Here is a 19794-nt window from a genome sequence, read left to right as displayed (position 1 = left end):
ATGCTGTTGAGAGCTTAAATAAATGCACTATATAAGTTGACTAGGAACAATTATTGAAGTTTAACATTTTGTTCAGCACATTAGACAACTGACAGATGCAATATTGTAGCCAGTGAAAATCGCAAAATTCTGACTTGTACATTAATGGGCAAATTTAGAATCATTAGTTGCAAAATGTTGCAAATTTGATTCTCTATGCAAAGCCCATCATGTCGATATTGCTGTTTAGTGCTGCTCTAGTTTGCACTGATTCAGGAGACCCGCAGTGAATTCAACCCGGTCCACTTGACATCTAGGCGCATGAGTGTTTATTTGGCTACAGGCTTTTCTAATGTCTCATTTTGGCTGCTGTGTGTGGTGCACTTTCCTATCCATAACGTAAACATTAACCTATTCAGTAGGCCTGCCCCGACGTGTGTCAGACATGACGATTTGTCTTTCCTTTACTTCTCAAACTACGTGACAATTGCATGTTCATCAGCCCGATTTTCAAATTTCCTCGGGGGAGAAACCCCCAAACCCCCGTTTTAAAAGGACTATTCTGGGCTACAGCCCCGGATGTTTTCAATTGCTAGCGACGCTCTTCTCCGTAGTCTGTCTTCCACTCGTCACCCAGCGGTGCGTACCGTTCAGACAACACGAATCTCAGATATTCCACCACGATTTAATGTCACACTGTCGGAAGACTGGCCACACTATAAGATTCACGTTTTGCAAGATATTTAGACCCTATTGGACCCCCCTAGAGGGATAATATCCTTCTCACCTTTTTCACCCCTGATCCGTTTTCATGCCTGTAATATAATACCCTTTACTGCCTATTATTTGCTCGGCAAGAAAAAAATGTTATTGGTAGAATGCGCTCTAGTGGGCATAACGTTGATTAGTGCCATTGGCAATGCATAAGCCTGAGTATTCAATATATGGGTACATAATAATTATTAAGAATTGGCTAAATTGAGCATTTCATTTTTTTTATATAATTAGATTACTAAAAATAATGACTTCTAATGGGATTAAAGGAAGATTGACAGCTCTAATGTTTTCACTTAGTGCTATGTTGTTACAAAGTTCATATTTATTTTTATGTAATAAATGCTTTATTGAGGTCATCCTTTCCTTGTAATCAATTTGTTTTAAATCTTAATATACCAAGTGAACAAACATTTGAACGCAAATATAAATTAGAAAACGCCTGTTGTGCCATCTATCCAAAAATTTGCGCATCCTGCGCGCCTCCTTAGGTTTATTTGCTACGTACCATTAGGCCTGAAAACACTAGTGAAGACTACATTCATAGACCTATAATTATCTGTTATATGCATTGATCATTCATCTCGATAGCAGTCGGCGCTACAAGCCAATGTTTACTTGGACTGTGCTACGTGACTACTGGTTGCTTTTGAAAGCATGACTGTGTGCAGTTGTATCATTTGTACAGTTTCCTTTTTAGATGCCAACCAAAAAACCTAATTTAAAAAACAATAAATACGTAGAATATCATGTTTGCGTTGTAGCTGATGTAAATAGTTAATGCAATTTAGATGTGAGATTTTTCTTGTTTGCATTAACAGGAAATCTGTTGGTGTAATGGTATGCGAACAGGAAATGTGTTGGCAAAAGCTGCATTGACATGAAGTTTGTTGGTCTGTCAGGTCCTCGAAGAGGAGTCACTTTCTGAACCTCCTGGTCTGGAGCTTGTCGAGGCCTTCCACAACTCCACCAAAACACTGGTGCACAAACGCACACACGCATTTTTTGTCCCTCTAGCATGTTTGTACATTTCTACTGTGGTACTATGTTAATACTGTAGTACCAGGTGAGTCTGCTAGTGGTCCTATTGGCCCTGTAGGATATACAGTGGTACCAGGTTAGAACTGTAGTACCAGGTTAATCTATTGTCCTATTCTCCTAGTATGGTGGTGTTTAGTATTTACTGTATTTTCTTGTTCTCCACACTGATCAGAACCTGTGTGAGTCCTGGTTGAAGAGGAACCGCTGTAGTGAGGGGGACCAAACCTGGGCCTCAGGTGGTTCAGTGGAGGACTTGAGACCCCCAAGTTTCACCAAACTCCGTGAACTAGCAGCAGACCACCAGCCCATTGATCTGCCCTGTGTTGCCCAAGTGAGTAGCTCTCTTAGCCTGACATCATCAGACTGATTTGCAAATTTGTATTACTTTTGAACCAATTCATTTGCGTTTTTCCGAGGTGGGTTATCAACAGCCTCAAACCAAAATGCTTCTGTATGCAAGTGGATAGACCTACAACCAATCGCAACATAACCTGTGACACATTGGACATTGACATCCATCTTGGTTTTTTATGTAGATGCCTTGACGGTGCTCTCATAGGGCGCTCCTCTTATCAGTCATCGTATCAGACCCGCCACATATAAGATCAACTTTTGTGATAGGGCAAACTCGGACCAAGTCTTCTGGTTATGCGACTGAACAAATTAACCATAGAATATGCATTTCCTGCAGAAAATGCGAAAAAGTGAGGTTGAAAATATGTATTAGTAAAGCCACAAAAGACAACATTAAGACATAAAGAAATGGTAACACTTTATTTGAAGGTATCTACTAGAGATGCTCTGATTGATCGGACGCCGATCATGATCGTCGATATTGGCAAAAAAAAAATTGGATCGGAGCACCCCAAAACCACTAATCAAAAAAGCTGATCACATAACGTATATTATTCGTGCAACTATTATTTTTCTATTTAAAATTAAGAAATTTTATTTAAAATTAAGAAAATTAAAACAAACTGAAGAGCAATGTCTCCTACTAGGCAGTTTAATGTTCAGTGTCGTTTACTGAGAACTTGCATAGCTCAGTATGCGCGCAGGCACATTTCAGTACCGTAATGACAGCAGTATGCGTGCAGACAGACCGTATATGACACATTCCGCGGAGGCTTTGATGTTTCAGTCCTGGAGGATCCAAAGAACAGAAACTATTGGAACAGAAACTGGTGCTTGCCACCTATCCAGATTATAGATAAAAGATATGGAAGATTCCCATTCCCCTGCCATTCTGTGGCAGTGATCGGCAATCAGCAGATCACGGTTTTGGTGATCGGGTCCAAAAATGCTGATCGCAGCATCTCTAGTATCTACATAAGGGTGACATGTCACTGCCATAACTATGATGTGTGTCGTGGCAATTTCCTCTAACAGATATTGCGCCTAGGTAAGATGAGCTTTCTAAATGCAAAAAGCACACAACACTTGTAGAACAAATATAACCTAGGTTTAATGACTGCGTTGGGTTCTCCGACGTCTCTGGTTCTTCAACTACTACATCAATCTGAAGTAGACGGAACCACGACATGGAGGAAGAAGGGATTGTAGACTGCGATTGTCTCCCGCCGGACCCCCGCTGCCCGCTGCCGAGGCACCACTGTCTCGGAAGCGGGCAGCGCCGCGGCGGTGGTGCCTCAAATTCTCTTGACGGGCAAAGCAGAGATGGGGAGGTAACCTGGCCCCTTATGACAACATATGGGGCCAAATTCAAAAGCGGACCGTCTGAGCTTTCATTTTTCAAAGGCGGAGCAGTGCTCGTTTTACACCTAACGGCATTTCTAGCTACTGGGGGACCATGGGCAGGCTAAGGGATCTCATATTAATGTTAGACAACCTCATAAAGTGACATTTTCATACCATGGGATCTTTTAAGAAGAACAATAGTTATGAGCTGGCACATTCATCTAGTTCCAACCTGGTCTCACAGGAATCCGTGAAATGACTATGGACGAATAACTCGAAATCCGTGGACACATCACGGAAACACGCCGATTTCCGTGATGTGGCCACGGAATTCGCTCCAATGCAAGTTAATGACGCTGATGTTCCGTGGCTCACACACGGATCCCCGTTTCAACGAGCGTGTCAACCACGGGGGCTTAACTCAAAATCCGGAGTGGTCTCACTGAAACACTTAAATTGTCCTTGTTGTGTCCACGGAAGTTGCTCCAATGCAAGTAAATGACAATGATATTCCGTGGCAGACACACAGATTCCCGTTTCAATCTGTGTGTGTGCTCCCGTTTAAATCTGTGTGTGTGCCACATTTGACCACAGCGGGGGCTTAACTCAAAATCCGTGGTGGTCTGACGGAATCACTTCAATTGTCCGTGATGTGGCCACGGAATTTGCTCCAATGCAAGTAAATGACACTGTTATTCCGTGGCTCACACACTGATATCGGCGTGTTTCCGTGATGTGGCCACGGATTTCGAGTTAAGCATCCGACCGTAGTCATTTCACGGATTCCTGTGAGACCAGGTTGCTGATGGCATACCGTATGTCTGACTAGAGTCAAATAATGCCAACAGGCATGTCTTATTATTATCAAATGTAAAGGGTTATTTGATATTATCTAAAACATCAGTCTGAAGACCCTTCTTTAAATTGAATGAACTTTTACTCTTTACCTGTTTTCTCTTTACCAATACAAATTCAAGGAAAAGATTATGTTCCCTCAGGCCCCTCCCCTTATTTGCAATGGTAACCTTGCCACCACCTTGACCAGTTCAGAGGAGGATAGCAGACCCGGTGTTGACCCGGCACCGGCCGTTACCCCTGACGCTTGCAGAGCGCAGATGACCTCCCTTGTCTCCTCCCTTCCTCCTATTCTGACCTCACTCACCCTTCTCACCCCCGGACTGGCCAAGGGCTGTTTCTACGGTAACAACATACACACACACATGCACAAACAATCAAAAACGCACAAACCCAAGGGTTAGAACCTTAAACTCGGTTTAGGGGTATTGGGTCCATCGTTTTTCATTGTGTGGGTCTCTGAGGCTTTGGGTAAAAATTATACAGCTTTTCAGTAGTCTACCAGAAACATATGATGTGCAGTGGAACAACTTGAGCTGTGTTTTATCGGCTTATCACTGCTCTTTATCTCCGTATCTTTCCAACAACGTGTGTGTGTGTGCGTGTGTGTGTGTGTGTGTGTGTGTGTGTGTGTGTGTGTGTGTGTGTGTGTGTGTGTGTGTGTGTGTGTGTGTGTGTGTGTGTGTGTGTGTGTGTGTGTGTGTGTGTGTGTGTGTGTGTGTGTGTGTGTGTGTGTTCTCATCCTGGTTATCCATGGGCTCACCCCTGATAGTAGAGGAAAGTCTTGAGCTTAATAAGTGTGTGTGCCTGGTTGTGCAAATGTGTCCGTGTTTGTGTGTTTAAGACGCACTTCATTGGCCCATACGGGAAATATTGTATATGTGTGTGTGCTGTGCGCATGTCTGTTTATGTATGGAAGTATATCTGTCTCATCGGATTTTGAAAATAAAAAGCCATTGAATTTTAAGCGCTGAATATTCCTGCATTGAAGTAACGTATCATTGTTTTGCCTTTGAATTGAACTCTTTACTTTTTCAACGTGTTCACAAATTCAAAATCAAATATCATAATATGCAATATTCAGATGCAAAATTCAACGTATAGAATTATTTTTCATTGTGCATGTCTCAGGTTGTACCACCTAGTGTCAACTGTGTAATCTAAGATTGTAAACAATAAGTACCCCACATCATCTCCAGACTCCATCCGTAACTTGTAAACAAACGATGACAATAAGTTATAAAACTGAAAATGAAGCATGTCTTATTTATGTAATTGCAAAGTACAAAGAATTAGCGCATTTCCCCCGGAGGGTGCGAGTCAGTTCGGTGTGTCTCTTGGTGGAGTAGCGAAGGTGCGGTTCGACGCAGCTCATTTACGGCTCGCGTTTCCACCGCCGACAGTACCCTTGTGGCGCTTTTCCACTTGCGGGTCGGTTCGGTGCGGCTTGGGGGAGTAGTGAAGGTGATGTTCGGCGCAGATCAGTTATGGCTCGTGTTTCCACCGCCGACACTACCCTTATGGTAAGGGGGAGGGTTTAAACCGGATGGCGATAGTCGCGGCAGCTACGCTCATAGCAGCCCATCACAGTGTAGCCTGCTAATAAATCCAAGGAAAAGATGAACGCGCACAATGAGCAAACTTTTGTGCCGTTGTCCAGAAATACCTTGGGGGTAATGTGTTAGTTTGTTATCATCCCCCTGTCTAACGGAAGTGCGATTCTGTCGACAAATCAACGGACGGCGTGTGTAGCTCGAACTTGCCGGCACCCTTTCAGGCGTCTCAGTACTCCAACGGTGGAGTTCAGCGTGACGTGTATGGCTCAATACGGCTCAGTCCGGGTCACACCCACTTTTGGCGGTGGAAAAATGCCGTGCCGCACCTTAGCAAACTGAACCGACCCGCATCCTCCGGTGGAAAACGCCCCATTAGTTGTCCCTGAAGAACTTGCGTATCTAACATTAGTTCCGCATTACATTAATTAATTTGCACGCCAGTTTTATTTAATTTGATAGTTTATTCTCTGTGTAAATCCATGCACCGAACCGTGACGTCCGTACCGATTCGGTTACATAGGAATACATGTATCGTTACATCCCTAATATGCAAAGCAGGTTTTAGCCATGGCCGACAGCAAAGGCTGTTACACCGAATTCTGCGACCCACTGAAAACTCTTACCCCAGGGGGAGATGTCGCACATTTTCTGCAACATGCACGAGTTTGAAGCGTAGACAGGCATGAAACGTTGCACAAGCTTAAAACTTAACATTTGTATCGTCATCGATAACTCGGAATGGGTGCATTCGTTTTGTGACACCACACAAAGCACGTGCCTCCGTGGTGGCATAAAGAGAGTGGCAAGATAAAAATATGAGGATGAAATATAAAAATCAAGCTGTCGAGCGCTTCTTCCCGAGGCCCGCCATGCTTCCGTAGGCAAAGGGACCTCGGATAGCCCCAAATGGTTGCCCAAATAAAATGTACTCTTAACCCACTACATCAACCTTACGGTGCATGCAAATCCACCCAAGTCACTGCAATCACCCAGACACTTCACATTAGTTCATCGCTTATTTCATAAACTACAGTATAATGATATGATAAGCATCTGCCGTCAGTCAGTACGTTGATTTACCTTTGAGCATTTCCTATTATAGGCTGTGTAAAATGATGTTTAGAATTAAGATGTGTATTAGGGCTGGGCCCTTATATTTAGATATTTAAAATATATCGATATTTGTATCAAATGCCATATGAAACAAGACCATATCGTCAACATCGATATAATTTAATTTGCGTTGAAATAACAGCACATTTGTTCCAAATAACAGCAGTTTCGAACCGCGCCTGCCGCCTGCTATTTCGTAACTCTGCTTATGTCTCTCCCGCTCTGCCTCCGGCTCACACACACACTCTGCCGCCCCCCCCCCCCCCCCCCCCCCATCCACTGATTTACGTCACTTTTTGAAATCGGGAAACATGAGCTGTGTTCGAAATCGTTCACTATTCACTCACTCACTATTCCCTATATAGTGTTCATGATGTAGTGCACTATATACGGAACGAACAGACGAGAATTCGGACACTACGCTGAACTTTTCTAAACGTCATTTGCGTCAGTAAATGTGCCGGGTATTTGTGTGACGCAGACAGATGCGCCCACATCATGTAAACAAAACGGGCACTCACGAAGAAAGCTGGAGGTTGTATTGATGTTGAATGTTACATTTCCTTGATCAAGTTTTTTTTAAATACATTTTTAATGTTACATTTTCTAAGTTAAATCCAAAATAAATTGTTGACATTTCTAAACGAAAGCCGGAGACGGTTCGCGGTTATTCAGCTTCTTCTTCTCCTCCGGAAAAACACGACCGCATTGCATTGTGGTATACGGGAGTAACATGTAGGGAACATCGTATGTACACTCAAATTTTGGGTATTTGAAGTGCACTACATAGTGCATGAAATTAACCAGTGAGAATTCGAAAACCACTACAAAATGGCGAGCACCCTATTTAGTGTCACTATATCCGTGATAGGGAACGATTTCGAACACAGCTATGGAGTTCGCCTGCACAAGCGGCGCCGAGGAGCTTGTTTGTAAGCGAAAGACCAACGGCTCCATAATATGAAAATGGTTTGGATATAAGGTGTCTGACGAATTACAAAATCACGTAATTTGTAGAGTGCTTAAAAACTGTCGTACTCAAAGGGTTGCAATTCTGTGCATAATATTCCGGAGGCACACAGCTTTTGGCCGTGATAATATATTATAATGTTCTCAAATACGAGGCGGAGGCAGTGTCTAGTCCATCCATGGTTTATTCAACCATTGATGAAGAGAAAGTTCTCTCATGGACACGTCGGACAGCGAAATATTTGATTTAATCTTAAGGCATGATCATGGGAAAAGTACTGGCAGCAAAGGTTACCAAGGATACATTCAGCGAGACAATAGGTGAACAAGATTCTTATAGGCAAACGTTTTCATTGTGGGTGGGTAGGGAGTGGGAGTGACCTAAGGCCAAGTCAATTTGTAATACAATGGGTGGATATTGGATATGTCTGCAGGTTTGTAAGACATGGCTGTAAACAGTTTACACAACAAAGAAGTGAGTCGATTGGCCTGGTCTCGATACCAGACTGACTGGCTCCAGTGGGAACTCGAATACAAATGAACTTAACCTCTCTGTTAAAAGAGAGGAAGGGATTTGTTTTAAGTTACAGGGAGAATGTATACAGTTCCTTCTAATGTAATAATTATATAAACAAGGTTAATAATTATAATTTGTATGTGATTGTATATTTATAGTTATGATTGATATTTCCGCGACAACCATCAAACTATTAAATTCCGAACGGTAGGAATAGTAATGGTAAATCGGAGGCACCCCCCCCCCCTCGACAAATATCGATATTTATCTTATATCGATATTCTGCTTGAAGATATCGAGATATGACTATTGGTCCATATCGCCCAGCCCTAGTGTGTATCAAGAAAGACATCATCACAGCTGTTGCCGTTGGACATGGCTAAAACCTGCTATGCATATGTCTTCCCACATCAGTCAGGTATCCAACATGTGACGCTCTTATTCCCGCTCGCTCTCCTTGCTTGACTGAGATCTAGAATCTAGGATCAATTGCTTTTCCTTGGGTCCCTGGATGTTAACACCGAGTTACATACATTTACTTTTGCAGCGGAATTTGCCATGTGGAATTTGGGGACGTTGAAAATATTTTTGTTGAATTTGGAACATTGAAATAAAGGCATATATATATCAACCCAGTATCATGCGATTTCGTGCTCATGCGCACAAACGTTAATCTATTGAATCGTGTCCCAGAGCACAATTCTCAGACTTTTTTCGTGCTACACAGAACGAAATGTAAACCAATGCATTCTGAATGGGAGCGTTTCTCCGATGTTTTCGTGCTACACAGAACGAAATGTAAACCAATGCATTCTGAATGGGAGTGTTTCTCAGATGTTTTTGTGCTACACAGAACGAAATGTAAACCAATGCATTCTGAATGGGAGCGTTTCCCTGATGTTTTCGTGCTACACAGAACGAAATGTAAACCGATGCATTTTGAATGGGAGCGTTTTACAGGCAGGCAGGCTGGCTGACTGACTGACTGACTGACTGACTGACTGACTGACTGACTGACTGACTGACTGACTGACTGAAACCTTTCCATATATATATTATGTATATTCTGAGTAACGCTCCAATCCAAAATGCATGGGTTTACATTTCGTTCTGTGCAGTACGAAGTCATAAATATTTGGCCTGTTAAGCCCTTTGAGACTGTAATGGTGATTAAGGGCTATACAAATAAAATTGATTTGAATAATGTCGGACAATCGTGCTCTGGGACAGGATTCAAAAGATTACATTTCGTGAGTGTGAGAACGAAAAGTTTTTGACGTCTGCTGTAAAAAACAGGGAAATCAGAGTAGGCTATCCCTAATACACTACATTTACCCTTTGATGCATTTTTTGTTTTGACACATACATAAGTAGAGGGTTCACTGTACTATCTGCACACACCCCTTCTGTGGTCGAAGAAAATATCCCAGTTGAAAGGTAATTGTTTGAATTTCGTTCTTTGTTGCACGAAATAAGTCAGACAATCGTGCTCTGGGGCACGATTCAATAGATTACTGCATTGTACCATCTGCGCACACCCTTTCTGAAGCCTCTTTCTCTCTCCCTCCCTCTCTCTCTTTGTCTCTCTCGTTTCGCTTTGTGGAGCACGAAAATTGTCTGAAACACTCCCATTCAAAATACATTGGATAACATTTCGTTCTGTGGAGCACTTTTTTTTTGGGGGGAAAATTGACATATATATAACTAGAGGGTGCACTATACTATGCGCACACCCCTTCTGAGGTCTTTCTCTGTCTCTCCCTCTCTCTCTTTCTCTCTCGTTTAGTTTTGTGGAGCACGTTAATTGTCTGAGAAACGCTGCCATTCGAAATGCATCAGTTTACTTTCGTTTCAGTTTTTGAGGAGGTCTGCTTAAAAAAAAGGGAATATTGACTTATATATAACTAGAGGGTGCACTGTACTGTGTGTGTGTGTGTGTGTGTGTGTGTGTGTGTGTGTGTGTGTGTGTGTGTGTGTGTGTGTGTGTGTGTGTGTGTGTGTGTGTGTGTGTGTGTGTGTGTGTGTGTGTGTGTGTGTGTGTGTGTGTGTGTGGCACGAAAAAGGTCGTACAATCGTGCTCTAGGACACGATTCAATAATTAACGTTAACTGATGAGACAGATATACTTACATATATATGTGTCTGTGTTCATGCAGAGAGTGTGTATTGATCAGCTGCTGAGGAGCAGCTGACGCAGATTCAATCAAGGCTGCTGGGGCCATTAGAGCTGCGTCCAGAGGGGTATTCCACAAAGCCGGTTTTATCACATAACCGGGTAAGTTAACCCAGGGTTTGTGGTAACCCTAGGTTTTCCGTTCCAAAAGGATCACGGTATGTTAGTTGCTATAGAAACATATGCTCTGAATCAAACCTGGTCGGAGCAGGTTTTGCGCAGGTGAAGTTTGAAACATAACCCGGTTTTGGGTATTCAAACCGGCGTTCACCGCAGATTTCATGTGTTCACAATGGCATGCCCTTTTGATGAGAGAACTGCTGATATCGGAGCGCAAATTATACGTGCAATCAACCGGGAGCGATTGATAAGACCACGGCTCGACATCTTGGCATATCGAATGACTTTTTGCTGGAGTGGAGAGATATAGATTCTCGCGCAAATCTTTAATATATTTAAATAGCCTTACATAGCCAACACTACCAATCGAGGACCTAGCTTCAGTTCACTCCAGGCTATTTGCGTAGCCCTCCGTTTTTTTGCAAATGGTAGTTTTATCTAGGCTATAATGTTGGAGATGCTGAGCACATCTCAGTCGTTTCAGATGACCCATCCAAGATTTGTATCGGCCTCCTATCATACAAAGAGCAATATTGTCTGAGTACTATGCCGAGAGGCATTTACAACATAAAGTACAAAATAGTCCTAACGGACTTGCATCCACTGGAGAATGTTCGATCGTAGCCGGCGGCTTCATTACAAGCACTAATCCATCTTGATCTGTGAAGTTGATGAATTGTCACTTTTAGGTTTTATACCAAGTTACCAAAAAAAGAAACATTTGGAATAGTATGCGCTGTGGCAAGCACACGGTTTGCATGTGTTACTTCGAAGGCAAAACAAATCTAAACTAGAACTGCAAGCAGTTATGCAGGGGTCCAAGATATGTGCATTTCGCCGGCACAACGCGAAGCAAGTATTCAAAACGCTACCGTGGTTTTTACTGTGGGAGGTTCAGTGTGGGAGATATATCCCCAAACGCGTTTTCAGAACATTCCTTTGGCCAATCAGGAGATATATTATTTCCTTGTTCATGGCGACCCCTTCTGGTGAAATTTCCCAAAGACAATTTTCCTTTGCCAAATAACTCTGGCCCATTTTTTTTTATAGACTCGGGTTTGGCCCTTGATGGTATCAGTTCTGTTAGAAGAACATTCCTTTGGCCAATTAGAAGATATACAATTTCCTCGTTTATTGCGGCCCCTAATTGCGAAAATTTTCCGAATTTTTTTATCGAACGACATTAAGGGTAGCACCAACATGCGTGTTAAATCTGGACTCGATCCGATGTGTAATTTTGGGTTTTTGGGGATTTTTCATTTTCCAAGTGTAACGTAGCTAATAAACAAATATTCAAAACGCTACCGATTCGTTGTCGAGGGTCAGATCAAAGAAGTGTTCGATAATTTCTTTGCGTGTGCGTCTGAAGATGTCGTGTGCAAAGTTTGGTGTCGATTGGTCAAGAAATGTGGGAGGAGTAAGGAAAAAGCAGTTTAGCGGTTTTCACGTTTTTGCGAAAAAAATGTATCGACGCAAATGGGCGTGGCCTATGCCAAAAGATGCAGCAGACTCCAACCTGTTGGCTTGGACCCCTAAATACAAGAAAACACAAAAACCTACATTCAACCAGTGGGGTATGGCCCCTGACTCTCTGAGGAGGTAGGTACCTCCAGGTACCCTTCCATGCCAGGGCGCCCTGAATTTATGTTTATTAACAGCTCTTCCACCGGGGTCAAGACAATTTGAGGGCCAGATCCAGTCTGCCGACTGTCGGCCTTTTCACGATTGGCTTAAAAAATTGGCTTACTGAAATTTATAACAATACGATGGTGGGAAAAGCTTACCAGTTTTTTATACTTAATTTTATACTTGATCCGCTGACCGCTTGGAAGCAATCGGAGTACATATTTTTTTAGAAGAAAGGGGTTATGTAGTAGGATCTTTAAGAATGCTTAACTGGGATATTTATATATTCATGGCTCAAATATTAAGGATCATGCTTTTGACGTGTAACTAACGCATTTACGCGGTCAGCGATCCGCTGCCAGGCTTTGGTTCTCCGGGTTGCAGATGCTTTAGCGTTCCCTTTTCTTGTGATAATGTCCTTCACCTCGTCATAGCTCTCCAGGAGAACCTGAAGTTCCATTTAATTGAAATAAGCGGCCCGTTTCGCCATATCGATCAGGGTTTCCATGATCCATACATCACGTCTTTTTAACCCTGAGTTGATTGAACTAATGCATAGTCGCTGCTGTGGAACCGAAAACTCTGGGTTGGTCGGCACAGGTTCAATCAACCTAGAGTTCAGCGTTAACTCAGTGTTTGTTAAACCTCAGTTCGTGGAACAACCCTCAGAGCTCCTTATTGATGTGCAGTGCGCCCCCCCCCCCCCCCCCCCCCGTGGTTTAGGACAGGGGAAGCGATGGCAAGCAACCAATTGCGTACAGAGTCGTTTGAACTACGCCCATTGATTACACCTCTTGTGCTGAAGAAAAATACAGCAGCCTCCCCAGACCCACGTGCAATCTACGATAGAGCTTGGTCTGGCAATAGCCCGGCCAGCGTGTGTGTGTGTGTGTGTGTGTGTGTGTGTGTGTGTGTGTGTGTGTGTGTGTGTGTGTGTGTGTGTGTGTGTGTGTGTGTGTGTGTGTGTGTGTGTGTGTGTGTGTGTGTGTGTGTGTGTGTGTGTGACCCCACGTTTAGGGAGCTCATTGATGACCTCACTGATAACTGACATGTCTGGGTGGTGTCTTGTCCTGTCCAGGCATACCGGGCACCTCCCTGCGATCTACCGGTCCCGCCATGAGCTTTCCGCTGTTTGGGGGCCGCAGTGTGGCGATTGCCAGCAGGAAGTGCGACTAGCTGACCCCGCCTTCAATTTGCTCCCGCATGAAAAACAGCCAATCACGTCGCAGGAAGTGAAGACGGGTTTGTGATACCGTTGTTTGGTTTACCAGGGTTTTATTGTTCTACATGGGTTCTATTTTTGCTTCCTGCTAGTGATTTTTTGAGAGTTATCGAACTTGATATTCATCTTGAGTCTCCGACAACATGCATATTTGGTCGTGCTGTTTTCTGTGATTGGCTTATTTGGTTGTAGTTTGTTTTCAATGTGTTACTGTTAACTTATGTTCATGTTGTTTTGGGTCATGTAGTTAAATGATGACATTTAACGTGGAGAACAAGGGTATATTGCCAAATGTGAATGTCATTTAGAGAATAAACCTTATTTCATCAATTATTCAAAATAAAGAACTTATTTTTTTCCGGAATAAATGAATTATTCTCGTAGTTTCATGGTCTTGAGAAATTATGCCCATATTTTTATATTAGGGGAAACTAACAAGAATCATTTTGTAACCAGAAGCAAATCATCATAAAAAATCAATGAAATTCATTATTTGAGCAGGTCTTAATGTAGGGTTAGGGTTATCTCTTATCGACATAGAATGTATATTTGTGGTTAGGGTTAGGTTTGGATAAATAAGATACCAACGTCCGAATGTATATTTGTAAACCCTTTTGTGGGTTTCTGTGGCAGTTCTTCCCAAGACTTCTGTGAGCTTGAATGTAGAGTACTGCACGCAGCATTCTGGTGTAGCACCTGTCTAAAGACTTCTGCAAGGTTGGCTTCAGGGACCAGCATTCGCTGCCGTAGAGGAGAACAGACTCTACCGTTGCATGGAAGACTCCTCCGAAGCTGAATAACATATCCAGCACCGGGAAGTCTCGCTCACAATCGCAAAACCCGCGACCGACCTGCGCTGTACAGGCGTCTGACCTGACCAGCACCCGTGTCCAACACAGTACATTATTTTCTTCCCATTTAATCTAAATTGTGCGGGTCACCCGCCGTCGGGTACCCGAACCCGTGCAGGACTCTGGCCGAGATAACCCCTACTACGAGTCTTAACTTGTTGTGGAAGTACCAGAGACGTCCGCGAACCCAACGCAGTCTTTAATTCATAATATCATCCGGAGGCGCACACAGCTTTTGGCCGTGATATTATATATTATATTATATTAGAGCTGTCAGTTAAACGCGTTATTAACGGCGTTAACGCAAACCAATTTTAACGGCGTTAATTTTTTTATCGCGCGATTAACGCAATTATATTTAAAAAAAAAAAAAAAAAAAGAATTTTTCTTTGGCTCAAAACAAAGAAGCAGTAGCCTGACTGCTATGTTCAAATGACATTTGTTCAAAGCAGTCGTTTAATTGCACTATAGGCTCTTTTTTTGTATCGTCCTGTTTTGATCAGTATATGCCAATGTTGTTATCAATAAAAAATCATTTGCACAAGGCAAGCCGATGCACTTCACCATGTTAATAAGAGAATTAAAATGAGAAGAATTATGGGACAAAAAAATCAAGGGATATTTAGCATAGAAAAATAATTTGTGATTAATTGCGATTAATCATGAGTTAGCTATGACATTAATGCGATTAATCACGATTAAATATTTTAATCGCTTGACAGCTCTATATTATATAGATTGTAGCTCCCAAGTAGTGTCACACGAAGCCAGAGGTCTTTGTTGAATACAGGGTTTATTTTCAGTTCGAACCGACCCGTGAGAACTGGGTTTAAAGAGAAAAATAAATCAAATAAGTAAATGCATGCAAATTTCCGTTTTTTACAGCAGCAAATCAGATGCTACATTACACCAAAAATACTCACACACAGCCCGCAGCTCAACATCAACTTACACATTTACAAAGTTAACTTACATAAACATATTCACGAACTTAATGCAAATCACTATCCATCATGTCACGGAATGAAACAAAACCAGCAGAATACGTTCGGTCACATTCTTCATATAAATCAATAAAAGGTAAACAAACCTCGTCCACTGCTAAACTACTTAGGGAGGGAATCTTCTTTCTTGTCCTTTTATGTTTTTTTTTCTTCTTTAAGTGCTATTAACTTTACTTTAAATTCTAGTTTATAAAAAGGGTGCTGCTTCTTTCGCGCTTTTTGGCAATGTACGTCACTTAAAGTGTGGTATCGGAAACCTATGCCGGCGGCAATTAGTTCCGCCCCAATGCCATTATGAACAGTAGGAACCAAAAATTGGGAGGTGAACAAATTAAACTAACTGTCAATGTGTGGCAGTTAAACTACCACCAATCACATGTGATTACTTAAACGTCTTAAGGACATACAGCGCCCTCTATAATTATTGGCACCCCTGGTTAAGATGTGTTAAAAGCCTCACACTGAAAATTGTAGAAAAATGTAACCTTCAACTCAAGTGAATTTTAAGTGAAAAAAAAATCCCTGACTAAGAAATAATTATTTTTCATAAAATCACCTGTTCCACAATTATTGGCAACCCTAACAATTCCTAGGAAATAAATGTAATTAAAGTATTTCTGTAATTTCTACAGTAGTTTACAAAGTTGATCAGAGTATGAAGGAACATTTAATTAGTAATTCATAACTTCCTGTTTCCCTGGGGTATAAATATGACATGCCACAGAAGCCATTCTCTTCAACATGGGAAAGACAAAGGAACACACCGTTCAAGTAAGGCAGATGTGTGTCGACCTTCACTAATCAGGCAATGGCTACAAGAAAATAGCCACTCGCCTACACCTGCCCATATCTACTGTCAGAGGAATCGCTAAGAAGTTTAAAACAACTGGAACAGTGGTAAACAAGCCTGGAAGAGGACGCAAGTTCATTTTGCCACCACGCACAGTGAGGAGGATGGTAAGAGAAATAAACAAATCTCCAAAGCTCACTGTCACAGAATTGCAAGGAATGGTAGCATCTTGGGGTCACAAAGTCTCCAAAAGAATCATCAGGCGCTATCTACATGCCAACAGGCTGTTTGGGAGGCATGCACGGAAAAAACTAAAATCATAAACGCAAACGCATGGAGTTCGCTAAGCGGTACATGACCTTAAACTGGGACCGTGTGCTTTGGTCAGATGAGACAAAGATAGAGCTTTTTGGCAACAAACACTCTAAGTGGGTCTGGCGGAACACAAAAGATGAGTATTCAGAAAAGCACCTCATGCCCACTGTGAAGTATGGGGGAGGAGGTTGATGATGTGGGGCTGTTTCTCTTCCAAAGGCCCTGGGAACCTTGTTAGGGTGCATGGCATCATGAACGCGGTGAAATACCAGGACATTTTAAATCAAAATCTGGTGGCCTCTTCCCGAAAGCTGAAGATGGGTCGTCACTGGATCTTTCAGCAATATAATGACCCTAAACATACGGCCAAATCTACCCAGAAATGGTTCACCAGACACAGAATCAAGCTCCTCCCTTGGCCATCTCAGTCCCCAGACCTCAACCCCATTGAAAACCTGTGGGGTGAGCTGAAGAGGAGAGTGCAGAAGAGAGGACCCAGGTCGCTGAATGATTTAGAGATTGTTCAAAGAGGAATGGTCGAAGATCCCTCTTTCTGTTTTCTCCCATCTTGTGAAACATTATAGGAGAAGATTAGGTGCTGTTTTGTTGGCAAAGGGTGGTTGTACAAAGTATTAACATCAGGGGTGCTAATAATTGTGGCACACATGATTTGATGTTAAATAATTATTTCTTAACGTGGGATTTTTTTCCTACTGAATAAATGCACTTGAATTAAAGGCTGGATTTCCCACTTTCTTTCATTGTAGTCCTATATTATTTAGAAAAAAAATTAATTTATTAGAAGCTAAAGAACACATCTTAACCAGGGGTGTCAATAATTATGGAGGGCGCTGTATACTGCATATAAACATCAAATAAAGTCCTATCTAATTTTAGGTAACTGATGAACAGAGTGATCTTAATACCCTGAGGTCTTAGGCCCCGCCCACACGAAGCCGATTTCATGGCGAAACCGCAAAGGTCTTGTTCGGTTCGGCCTTCCATCCACACGAAGCCGGTGAATCCGCTGACCGAAACCGTAAACTTATGAAACCACCCTCGGAGGTGGTTTCAAATCTACCCAGTTTCGTTTTGGATTCGTGTGGACGCCTGAAACCTACTGAAACCGTAAACCATGACGTCATCGCCCCACCCCTCGACCCTCTAGCCAATGACTGTTAAGCCCGCAGAGTCTCAGAACTCACAACAACAAAGATTTCTGTAGCAGAAGCAGCGCCCCTTATGGGCCTGGAATGTGTACTACAGCGTTTCTACAGATCTACCCGGTTTCGCTTGACTCCGTCATTACGGAGATACTCCGAAACCGGATAGATCGAAACCGTAACGGTGTGCCTGTTTCGGCTTCGTGTGGACGGGGCCTTAGTCTGCTTCCAACAGTGTGACTGTCGTATGAATGGGTCTTCGAGGTGAACCGGCTTGGAGGTGCGCCTTCCCATTCCATCCAGAGTTGAGTCACCAATGAGCAGCTTGAGCTTCCTCATCCTTCCCAGGATAAACTTCGATGATCTTAGCTAACTTCCACTGGTTTCTCGGCGTCAGCTCATCCTTTAGCAGAACGATGTCATCAACCTTGTCATTCCTGCGGTCTTTGACCCACTTCTGTCGGTGCTGGAAATTTAAGAGGTACTCCTTCTTCCATCGTGACCAGAAGTTGATGGCTAGGAGTTGAACCCGACGCCATCTCTTGCGGATGTAAAGATCTTCGTTGACAAACTTTCCAGGAGGAGGGGATACAGTGCATAATTTGTCATGTGGGAGCTCCCGGAGCGCTGAGGACGAGTAGAAAAAAAGCGGCGGGGGGGGGGGGGCTCTGGTGGGCGCTTTCGAACAATCCACACTTATTTAGTTAACATCGCAAGAAATGAGCCTACTAAAGCCTCGTGAATGGGGATGTACCCAGAAAAAATAGTAAACATATGTTAGGTTGGAGAGACACACAGCCACACGTTATAAAGTTTACCGTTGTTTACTAACAGTTGAGGAATAATGTCATGCACTCGCAGGTGCGTCATTGAGTCATTGTATACTCAACACAACAAAATACACCAAGTCCTTGAAAATGGATCTCCGTCACATCAAAAGATGAAAACAAATAGATAGGCTACCTCATAGATTATAGTAGGCCTAGTTAGAACAACAATCTGGCATGACAACTTGGCCACGTTAACAAATAGATACATATTATTAACCAGAACAATACCAGAATACCACAAAAACCATAATAATAATAAAGTTCATTTTGGCCTTCTTGCCCCTCTTCTCCGCAGCCACTTTCGCTAACTCCTCGCAGATTTATCACACATCACTCAACCGACTCGCGTCACTCCAAGTCCAACCTCTCTTGCTGCACATCTGAACAAAACACACACATGCACACAGTATTAGCCCCTCACACACACACACACACACACACACACACACGCACTCCAGATCCAGCTGGCGGAGCGCACGTCAGAGCTTCCGGAGCGTGCGTCAGAGCTTCCGGAGCGCGCTCCCCCTTGCTCCCCCTCAAATTAAGCACTGAGGGGATATGATCGTAGACTTCATGGTCAGTATGTGGTTCGATGTCAAGGGCTCTGGACTAGATGAATCATTCAGGTTATCAGTAGTTAGAGGTCGACTGTTCACGATCGCTATGACTTAATATTAGAATGTTTGTAGAGAGGAACAGTCAAGTTGTTTTGCTGACTGTTCTAGAATAGACGTCAAAACACTCCTGATGGTGCGTATTTGTCTTTCCCAGACACCACCCATGTGACTTGAAGCTGGGGTGTTCATGATGAACTCGCATCCCAGTTCCTTGAGCTCCTCTTGATCCATCTCTTTCAATTTTTCATCAAACCCACCTCTTGCACCAACAAGGTTTGTCCCTCTATCACATTTTATTTGCCGTACCATTCCACGAATAGCGATGAAGGAGCGCAGAGCGTTAATGAAGGCTATGTGGCTATGTGTACTGCTCTGGAACACATGCAGGTAAGTAATAGCCCGTAACGCTTTAGCTCTTTCCTTCCTTCTTTGATGTGGAATGGTCCAAAGCAGTCCATCCCGCAGTAAGTGAACGGAGGAGTAGTGTCCATCCTATCTTCCGGGAGGTCTGCCATCTTTTGTTGTGCGGTGCCTCTTCTGAACTTCCTGCACTTCGTGCACTTGTAAATATGGGATGACAT

At 42.9% G+C, this 19794-nt stretch overlaps 1 protein-coding gene across 9 annotated transcripts in view; it reads left to right on the top strand.

The window, feature by feature from the left end:
* The window catches only part of tdrd5 (tudor domain containing 5), a 30800-nt gene extending 16799 nt beyond the window's left edge, over window positions 1-14001 (top strand). For 6 of the 9 annotated variants that reach the window (XM_056604537.1, XM_056604536.1, XM_056604535.1 and 3 more), the window contains 4 exons: window positions 1656-1733; window positions 1967-2125; window positions 4491-4692; window positions 13500-14001. In XM_056604537.1, coding sequence (XP_056460512.1) covers window positions 1656-1733; window positions 1967-2125; window positions 4491-4692; window positions 13500-13597 — 537 coding nt within the window. In that variant the 3' untranslated portion in view covers window positions 13598-14001. The remainder of the gene's footprint in view (window positions 1-1655; window positions 1734-1966; window positions 2126-4490; window positions 4693-13499) is intronic. The other 3 variants (XM_056604541.1, XM_056604540.1, XM_056604542.1) reach the window with 2 other exon arrangements.
* Window positions 14002-19794: the final 5793 nt, after the last annotated feature.

This window comes from Gadus chalcogrammus, chromosome 12 (genome assembly GCF_026213295.1).
Source record: "Gadus chalcogrammus isolate NIFS_2021 chromosome 12, NIFS_Gcha_1.0, whole genome shotgun sequence".
NCBI lineage: Eukaryota > Metazoa > Chordata > Actinopteri > Gadiformes > Gadidae > Gadus > Gadus chalcogrammus.
The sequence above is the reverse complement of the archived record's forward strand: the minus strand, read 5'-3'. Positions and strand labels throughout refer to the sequence as shown.